The sequence below is a fragment of the Manis javanica genome, chromosome 6 (genome assembly GCF_040802235.1).
Source record: "Manis javanica isolate MJ-LG chromosome 6, MJ_LKY, whole genome shotgun sequence".
In the NCBI taxonomy this organism is placed as follows: domain Eukaryota; kingdom Metazoa; phylum Chordata; class Mammalia; order Pholidota; family Manidae; genus Manis; species Manis javanica.
In genome coordinates this window covers 128,676,628-128,686,351 of record NC_133161.1, presented here as the reverse complement: position 1 = coordinate 128,686,351, position 9,724 = coordinate 128,676,628, and the positions used below count along the sequence as shown (strand labels likewise).

At 53.8% G+C, this 9,724-nt stretch overlaps 1 protein-coding gene across 6 annotated transcripts in view; it reads left to right on the top strand.

Annotated features, from left to right (window-relative positions):
* Positions 1-4,856: 4,856 nt before the first annotated feature.
* Positions 4,857-9,724, top strand: part of B3GAT1 (beta-1,3-glucuronyltransferase 1) — a 28,534-nt gene continuing 23,666 nt past the window's right edge. For 3 of the 6 annotated variants that reach the window (XM_037013779.2, XM_073239436.1, XM_037013776.2), the window contains exons 1-2: positions 4,957-5,298; positions 8,466-8,661. Coding sequence is in view for 1 of the 6 variants with exons in the window: in XM_037013778.2 (XP_036869673.2) it covers positions 5,267-5,298 (32 nt within the window). In the remaining 5 variants the exon portion in view is untranslated. Of the gene's footprint in view, positions 4,880-4,956; positions 5,299-8,465; positions 8,662-9,724 lie in introns of those variants that run through there. The other 3 variants (XM_037013778.2, XM_037013780.2, XM_073239435.1) reach the window with 2 other exon arrangements.

Here is a 9,724-nt window from a genome sequence, read left to right as displayed (position 1 = left end):
CTTCCTGCCTGGTTTTGTTTCACAAACACACACCTTTTCCTACCTCCAGGCTTGGATTATGGTTGTCCCTTGGCCTGGGCATCTGTTTTCCAGCTCTGCATGCAGCTGGACCTTCTCATCCTGCAGGACACAGCTCAACTGTGACCTCCTGACAGAGGCTTTCCTCGGTCTTCCCCTGTAGTTAGCTCCTCCAGTCATTCTCCCAGCTCTTCCTGAGGTTGATTTCTTTTCTGTGTCTCATTCAACATCTTTGTTTATTCTGTTTATTTGCTTGCCTATTACATTCACTAGCATATAAACTCCTAAGGTGTAGTCAGATGATGAACAGCATGAGTTCTAGAACTAGACTGCTAGCATCAATTGCTAACTTTGTCACTTACTAAACATGTGACCTTGATTAAATTCCTAAATACTGTGCCCAAATTCCTGACCTGTGCAACAGAATTTATAATAGAACCTTATCATAAACAGTATCTCATAAATAAACATTATGAAATTAGTTAACATACATGAAGACTTAGAACATGATCTGGTCTATATAAAGTGCCTAATCAAAGTTAACTTTTTTAATTTCTGTTGTTTATTGCTGTATCTGTTTTTACTGTGATTCTTATCATCCTGGTGCCCAGCACAGTGCCTGGCACATATAACAGGCATATAATATTAGCTGAACAAGTGAAAATATGCATGCATGAACAAGACCCTCCAGAGAAGTGCAGAGAAAGTTCCATGGGATTGACAGGAAGGCTGGTACCTCCTGACGCACCTGAATCAGAGGGATGGCAGGAAGAGGGCAGTGGGCCAGAGTAGAGTCTTGGAGGAACTGAAAGAGCCCTTGCACTTGCTCTGTGGCTGACCCAGGTTGCAAGGGACTTGGAGGGAGTGGGTTCTGGGAGTAATTGGGGAGATCAAGTGGCAATGGCGGCTGTTTTCACTTCCCCCAAAGAACAGGGAATGGTCCCAAGTGTGACTCAGAGACACGCTTCCCTGAGTCACAGGGCTCTGTTCATGGCCTCTCAAGCCTTATTCAGCCACAGGAAAAACAAAGCAAAACAAAAATTAAGCCATTTTGACAGCCTGAAGCCATGCCACTGCTCCCTTCATACAGATGCAGAGATCTGAGATGGGAAGAGGCGGCCTTGCTGCTGCAGCTTAGGAAGAACTCTCACCCTGCGGAAAGGAAAGGAGAAGACAGGGTGGCTGAAAGTCCTGGTAACCAAAGGGTCTTTTCCAATTTGTCATGGGAACAAGAACAGTCCAGATTCAGCAACCTCCTGCCTAAGGAGACTTAAAAGGCCACCCTGCTTTCTCGCTCTGAGCCATGAGCTCAACTGCCCAAAACAACACAGGCACACACATCCAGCAAGCTCATCCAGAACCAGGCACTGTGGGGGCATTTTGTGTGTGTCTGCCAGTTACTGCAGGCCTTCCTAGGCCCTGGGGGATTCACCATGGCCCCACAGCAGAGTGGAGCTGCTGCCTCTGGCTCTGTCACTCCCTGGGGAGGAAAGGGCTGCAGTGATGGGTGGGCACATACAGGGGACAGTGAGGGATTCTTGCACCCTGACACTCACATCAGCCCAAACCTCTGTGGCAGGCTCCAGGGGAATGGCTGCCTAGAAACTTAGACAGCTAGCCCAACACTGGGTCCCAGATGGGCAGGGAGCAGCTCAGCTGCTTCCCCAGCCCCTCTCTGGGGTGGTAAGCTGAGAGGGAAGGGCAGGTCAGAAAAGGAAGCATCATTACAAATTAGGAGCCGACCAAAGCTCCTGCTGAAAGAGAGGCCAGCAGAGGCAGAGGGGACCCACAAGAGGAACAACTAACTGATAAGAGTAAGCTAATTGTTATTCATATTAAATTAGGGCACAGGTGATTTGGAGAAAACCTACAGACCCTCCCAGATGTTCTGCCGGTTTTGCATTGCAGATGATGGTTTTATGGGACACTTCTGGGAGTCAGACTGTAGGAGCTGGGCCAGGACCACAGCAGAGGCAGGGCTCCTGTCCTGCTTAACTACACAATAAACACGTAATAGCTTGTCCCACAGGACAGACTCGGGCTTTGCATACTAAATATTTTGGTGCTAGGTTTGGGGGGCCCTGAGAAGAGGGGCTTCCTCCTGGTAGGGTAAGGAGGAGGAGAAGATGAAGTCATTCAGGGAGATCCAGGGGCCACGCAGATGTTTCCAGCAAGGGCTAAGTGATGGAGATGCACTAAAGCTAGATGTGGAAGGGAAGGATCTTCACTTACCTGTAAAGGCCAAGCAGGAAGAAAGAAAAAGGGTGGTAGTTATGAGCCCAACACCCTGTGGGACTAGTGTAAATGAATGCGCTTGTGTGTGTATGCACATGCATGTCTTTATGTAGTGGTGGATGCAGGTATGCACATGTGCATGCACACATGTGTGCACTTGAGGTATAAGAGAGTTTAGTGTGTTTGCATGTGTGTCTGTCTCTGTGTGCCTGCTATGTGTCTACATAGCTGTTTGTGTATTTGTGTGTGTTCATGCACTTGGGGTGTTGCCAAAACTTCCCATGGAAACTAATGGCAGGTTGTTCTCTCTTCACTGAGACTTATAGTGCTAATTTTAATCCCACATTATTGTTTTAAGTTGGCTCTAAAAATTAATATTAAAAAATTCTGTAAACAGAGCCTGGGGCTAAATTGCAAGACAGGTCCCTAGGAAGGGTTTTAATATCACTATTGTTCTTATAAGAATGGTGAAGGTAAAGCTTGTCACCCTCCCTGTTCCCAGTGATTAACTCCCGTTAGCAAAAGGGAGAGCCCCCAGGACACCTGCAGAGGGGGTCCAACTGACCACAACCTGTCAGGACCAGCTGGACTCAGACCAGTTAGTCCAACCCCTGGTTTCATTACTGCGGAGACTGGCTGTGAGGGAAGGCAGTCTCCCAAATTAGTATGAACCCAGGCCTCCTTACCGTGTGAGTCCCACCACGAGAGGCTGTGCCTGTCCCAGAGGAATTAAGGGAGAAATAGTCGTGATCCCCACCAAGGTCTCATGCACATTCCCTACATGCTGCTGCTGATCCCCTCTGTTGGTCTCAGTTTCCCTGTTTGTAAAATGAGGGGTTAGAGCTTGAAACTCTCTAAGGTCATTTCTGCCTTGCCATTTGGTGATCTTGTGACTGGGACTGGCTGGCTCAGCTGGGGAAAGAGGCAGTTTATACACCATGCAAACTGACGGCCAGGCCCCTCCTTGTACTCTCCTGTGCTGCCCTTTCCTGCTCCTGCACCTGCCCTTCCCTCCCTCTAGATGGTGCGAAGGGGGAAGAAGAACATGGTCATGTGTAGGCAAGGAGAACATGGTCTCAGCACAGGTTCTCTTAGCTGACAGTCTGAAGCAGCAAGGTTATTCCAATTGGGGAAGGAAAATGCAGAGTAGAGTTCACTATAATTTATGCCTTATTAAGAGACTAAGGAAATGATCCTGCAGTGCAGCAGGAGGTACTCAGGTTAGATCTGAAAGAATTTCCTTGCTGGCAATGAGGGCTGTTAAGCACAGGAACAGAAGAGGGAGTGAGAGGGAGGGACAGCTGCCCCTAGAGGCAGTAATTAGTTATTTTTTCAAATGTCTGTGAGATGATGTGGACCGTAGAGTCCCTTCCTCACCTTAAGGTCTTGACCAATGTGGCTGATTCTGAAGCCCACTGCCCTACTGCTACCCCACCCTCCAGCCCCTGTACATACTCGGAAGAAGCAGGAACTGGCTCAGTACTGACCAGGACACAGAAGGTGGCAGGCTGTGGTGCTCAGCATCAGTCTACAGTGCGTGGAAGCGTGGTACAATTCTGAGTCAGCAGTGCCTGACAGTGTGGGTCTAGAGCTGGTTACCAGGAAAGGGAAGAAGGTGTCAGACCTTGTGGAAGATTCTGCTACTTAAAATCTCTGACACACTCTGGCCAGAACCCCAGCGACAGGCGCTAGTCTCCATCTGGCGCTACGGAGAAGGCACAGATGGCCCTGACCACAGGTGTCCAGGAAGAGGAATAGCCTGGGATACAAACCTTTAAAGCGTATATAAGGACAGCTTCTAAGTCTGGGAAGTTGACACGAAAACATCTAGAAGTATCTCTATAGATGGCTACCTGTCACGGCTAGGTCTGCACCCCATACATGCGTGCACACACACGTGCATATAGGCACGGACTCACTGGTCACACGTCCCCCAACCCACCCCACACACCCAGCCCAGGATGGAGAAGTGACTTCTTTGCCCAGGCAGCTCTGGGAAACTCCTGGATAGCCTGCTGGCTCCTGTGCTCCAACCCTTGTCCTATTCTAAGTCCTGCTCCACCCCAAGAATCGCCTCTGGCCTTTCCTTTGGACCGTCAGGGGGCACTGTGAGCGGTGCTGACACTCAGCAGCTCGACGTACACTTCCAGGAGGCAGTAGGCCCGCAGGTGAGACTGCTTTATTGCCCCGTGCCTGAAGATCCCCATCTCCATCCCACCGAGGCACGTACCATCTGCCCCCAACAGCCATCCCGCACTCTGGGTGCCTGAAGCCAAGGAGGGAGCCGCAACCTCCCCGCTCCCCAGCTCTGCCTAGCGGTCCGGGAGAACCGCCCCCCAACTGCCCGGCCCAGAAACAATCACCCTTTGAGAAAGGCTGCCAAGCTGGGCGCCAGGAACAGCCAGGATGGAGGCGGGGTAGGATGGGGGTGCAGGCGGCTGGCCGGCAGAGCTTTAACCCTCGAGAGCCGAGTCCGGGGGTGCCAGCCCGGCCAGCAGCCCCCGCCGCGGCGCCCGGAGCCGGGGCCGCCCCCGCCGGAAAGGGACGGTGCGCAAGTGTGCAAGGGGGTGATTCCAATCCCGGGGGCTGGCGGCCTCCTCCTCGCGCCCCCGCCGCAGCTGCCGAGGTTGGTACCGACCAGTAGCTGCACGGTCCCGCCGGCAGCTCCGCTCCGGGGCGGGGCCGCGTGGGGGCGGGGGCGGGGCGGAGGCGCTGTCAGCCGCGGCGGCACCGGCGCATCGCCGCCGAGGGGACTCCGTGCCGGCCGGGTCTGCTCAGCCCCGGCCGCGCGCCCGCTCCTCCCTGCCGCCTCCCGCTCGCCCTCCGCCTGCGGCCGCAGTTCTGCTGAGCCGGGAGGAGCCGGGCCGGGGCAGGCGGGCGCTCGGACCCGCGGCAATGAAGTGGCCCCCAGGGGCCCGGAGCCCGATTGCCCCCAGGGAGGGAGGCGCACGCGGCCCGGGACAGCAACCTGGGGGCACCGGGGCCGGGGCGTAGGGGCCGCCGCCCGCGATGGATGCCAGGGACGATCCGGACTCGCCGCCGCAGGTCAGTGCCCCCGAGCTCCGAGACCCGCGCCCCCCGCAGGCGCTGCCGCCGCGCACAGAGCCCCTTTATGCGTCCCCATCAGTACCCACGCCATGTCCTCCTGGTGAGAGCTTGTGTGTGTGTGTGTGTGTGTGTGTGTGTGTGTGCGCGCGCGCGCGCGCGCACGGTCTTGGTTATGCGTGCAGTGGGGGCAGCTGGAAAGGGGATCGGTAACAGGGCCGGAGCTGGGAGGCGCTGCCTCTAAGGGGCTGTGAGACAAAACCTGGGGGATGCCTGCTCTCCTCCGCCGGCAGTAATGGGGAGAGCTGGTTCTCAGCAGCCTCTAACAACTGGCCCAGGCTCTGGGCTCCAGAGTCCCTTTCCACCTCAGCAGGTGGTTCCTGGTGGCCCGGAGGGCTCCGGGGGGCCAGTACCCTGACCGCACCCCTGCATCCCAGCAATCATCCCCACCCACTCGGAGCCTCCAGGCACTGACAAGTTAATGCTCTTCAGGGGACCCCAGCTCTGCAAAGGGAACTTGGGACCTTCATTGTAGCCAAGAGCAAGGAGTCATGGTCAACCCACCCTTCTGCCCCTGGGCTTAGGCCTGAGGTCCTGATCCCTCCAAAGTCAGAACATGCTCCTTCCCAAAGGCAGCTGAGAGGAGCCAGACGAAAGAAGGAAGGAAGAGGCCACAGGGTCTCGTGGTGCCAGTGAAAGGAGGTGACATCCTAACACCAAGCTGCTAAGGTCAAGAGACACCCCCCTCCCCAACACACACTAACAGATAAATGAACAAGGCCTTGATTAGCGCCCCCTTATCCTTCCTCCACCCTTCCAGGCCTACTCTCAGCCGTGCACTATTTGGATGGATTCTTGCAGAAGCAGGAGCTGAGGGACTCGGGGATGTCTAGTTCACAGGACTCTGAAAGCAGCCCTTGCTGATAATTGCTAGCCCTGTTTTGGTGGCGCAGCTCTATCTACCTAGGTACCAGCCTGGGTGGAGAGTCCTTGGGACCCTGAGCTTGGGTTGTGGGGCCTGCACTGTTGAAAAGGGGATTGGGTGGGGATGTCCTGGGTGTATAGCACTGTGAAGTCGTATGTTTTTATGTGGGTCTGGGAGGCACACAGCTTCATAAGTGACTCTGGTTGCGGTGGCGTGGGGGGCGGGGGAAGCGGCTGCTCTAGGGTTTCTAAGATTCATCTTCCATGCCTCCTGTCTCCCTACCTCTGCTAGTAGCCACGACAGAGATTGAGGCATTTCCTCCCAGAACCTGTTTAGCTGGTGACCATTATTATTGACCTTATTAGACTGAACATCAAGTCCCCCTTCCTTCATATGAGATGAAGACACTTCCCCATGAGACCCTCAAAGATACTGTCCACTCTGCCCAATCCATGCCTGGCACATGGAGCTACCTGCCATCTTCCTCTGCCCCTTTTGGTGGTAGCAGGAGGGCTTGCCAGAGCTGAAGGAGCAGGGAGGGTTGATGGCTTACACCCCATTCAGTACAGGAGTCCAAGTGGCTTTCTGTGTCCATTTCTGTACCTGATCAATAGATGCTTGGGAATTGCTCTGTTTCCAGGTGTGTTGGAAGCTCGTGTGTGCTGGCTTGAATCAGTACATACTGCTTTCTGGGTGAGCAGATGCTAACTGGTCCACCTAGCGTAGGGCAGGTAGCTCACTGTGGCCAGACAGCAATAGTGACAGGACTGGAGCGCACAGCCAGACCCAGGGCTCCAGAGGAAAGGGCAGGTAGGGCCGTTCCCTGCCTCAGGCCTTCTGAGAGACCTAGATTTTTCCACAGTAGTTTCTGATGGGGGAGGGGACCAAGGCTGCCATACTTTCAATTGTGGAGCACTGGGTGAGGAGGGAAGGCAGGAGCTTTGTAAGTGTGATAAAAGCAGCAGGGTGAGCTGATGGAGAGCCAGGTGCTGGTTCGGGGTGCATGTGGGTTAGTTTAGCTGGAAAAGAGGGATGAGCTGGCACAGAGAGGCCTGAGAGCTCCTCTCTGCTGAGTACTGGAGGTGCAGCAAGGCAGAGCTCGGGAAGAGAAAGAATCAGAGAATCTGAGGCAGGCGGAGAAGCCTGCATGAGACAACAGACAAGGGCACAGAGGTGCTTGCAGAAGGAGGAGGGAGGCCAGAGGCAGAAGTCGGCCTGCCCCATGGTGCGGCTGGGGCCAGCTTGGGGCCCTCCTCCCCGAGATCCTCAGAAAAGCAGGTGGACAATCTCCTGAGGAGACTCTTCCCGTGATTCTGATGAAAGCAGGAGTGGTTCAGAGGGAGGCCCCGAGGTAGGCGGGGGGCAGGCTGTAAGGCCAGGGACCTTTGGGGAATCTTCCTCACTAGGGCACACTCCCACCTCCTGGCCCCCACCTCACTACCCATCCTGGTCCTAGGACACTGGGGTCGGGGAGGGTGTGGATCCTGGGGAAAAAGAAAAGGAAAAAGGAAGACCTTCTCCCTGCAGCCCAGCAGGGACCCTGCTGATGAACATGTCCTGCCTGTGGTACAGGGCAGAGCACTGCCCTTGGCCAGGCCCGGAGGCCTGCCTCAGGCCCACCTGCCCAGTTGAGTGGACTTCGGGAAAAACTGGGCACTCTGAACCCTAGTGTCCCAAAGGCGTGCAGACTGAGGGACCATTGTCTCTCCAGGCTGTTTCTAGGTAAAGTGCTAGATGAGTATCAACTTAAAGTACTTCCTTTATATACCTCCCCCACTTCTTCCAGGATCTGAATGGCCCTAGAAATCGGAGCAGCAATTCTCCAGCCAACCCTAGAGCTAATCACACTGGGACTGGAATCACTGCAGCCTCTCCCACGACCCACGCCCCCCACCAGAGCTGACCCACCGCACCTCCAGACTCTGGGCCACTCTGGGTGTCCCCTTGCCAAGCAACACAGCAACATTTTCATGTCTAATTAGTGGTCGGTACAGTCATTCCAATTTATCAGCCAATGATTGTCTCTAGAAATTCATGAGACTTACAAGAACTCCAGATCCATGCTGGCCAAGTAGACCCAGGTCACTCAGCATTCCATTCCCTCCCATAGACATTGACCAAGCACCCTCTGTGTTTCAGGCTCTGGGCCAGTGTTGGGAACATGAACATCAAGTAATCCCAAATCAGGGTTTTCTATTTAGCTTTGGAAGGGTTATGTGGTGTTTTTTTTTTTTTTTTGCAGCTACAGCAAATTTACTTTTCTAATGAGATTTAGCTCCAGCCAATATTAAAATGAGTCTGTGCTCCCTACGCGCACCAGCTGACAGCAGGCAGGCAACCTCCCAAGCAAGTGCCTGGCAAGATTAGGGCTTTGTGACCAATAAGCCCCAAAGTAGAGAATGTCAGTGTGGATCACCAGGAGTTGACTGGATTCAGGGGTAAGTCACCAGTCCCACGGCTCAGTAGTAGGCACTGTCTCTCTTCTCTTGCATGTGGGAAATGCAAGCTGTTGTTATTGCTTCATGCTGGAGAGGGGGGGAAGGAACAGAGAAAGAATAGATGGGAAGGCTTGTCCTTGGAGGTTAGGAGTAGCAGACCAGAGGTCGGGGACCTGCTTGTGCTGGTCCTCACCCACGTGCTGGGTGTGGCTGCACATGTTCCTTCACCCATCTCCTCCGCCTGTCCCCATCCTGTCCCCATCCTGTTTCCCCCTTTCTCTTCCTTCCTTAAGGTGCTGGCCTCTGAGTCTCTTGAAGCTCAGCTCTGGGCTGTTCCTTTGGCCTTCATTCAGAAATCTTTAGAGCCCTAGCAGGTGTGGAAAGGCTGCTTGCCATCCCATGCTAGGCAGTCCTCCAGTTATACCAGCCACACTGCAAGAGCTCAGTAGCCACATGTGGCTGGTGGCTACCATAGTAGACACCACAGATACATAGCATTCCTAGTGTCACAGAAAGTTCTACTGGAAAAGTCTGTCCTGGCCATTACATAGATGGTGTAGCAAGGTGGCTCAGAGCACGGACTTTGGAACCCAACTGGCTGGCCTTAGATCCCTGCTCTCCTACTTGCTGGGTGGCCATGGGACATTACTTGACCTCTCTGTGCTTCAGATTCATCATCTCTAAAATAGGGATAATAGGATGTTTATCAGGAGAGAAAGAGCTGTTACAGTTAACCATGTTAATCACTCTGAAATAAAAGAGTAACTGCTTTGCTTAGCAATTTTTATTATTCATTTATTTAACAATTCACTTAACAAACAGTTAATGAACAGCCGACTTTATGCCAGGCATGCTGCCAGGTGCTGGGGCTGTCAGGGACCAGCATGGGCCGTTGTTCACACCTCTGATCCTTCTGCACCTCAGTTTCCTCTCCTGTGATGGGAGTGTGGCCAGATAAGCACCCCTGCGCAGCTCACTCCCGGTAAGAGAAAGTGAGATGGGGAGCATGTCCTCCTTTGTGAACGAACATTGCCAGACCAACAGGCGCTAACATTTTTAGAAG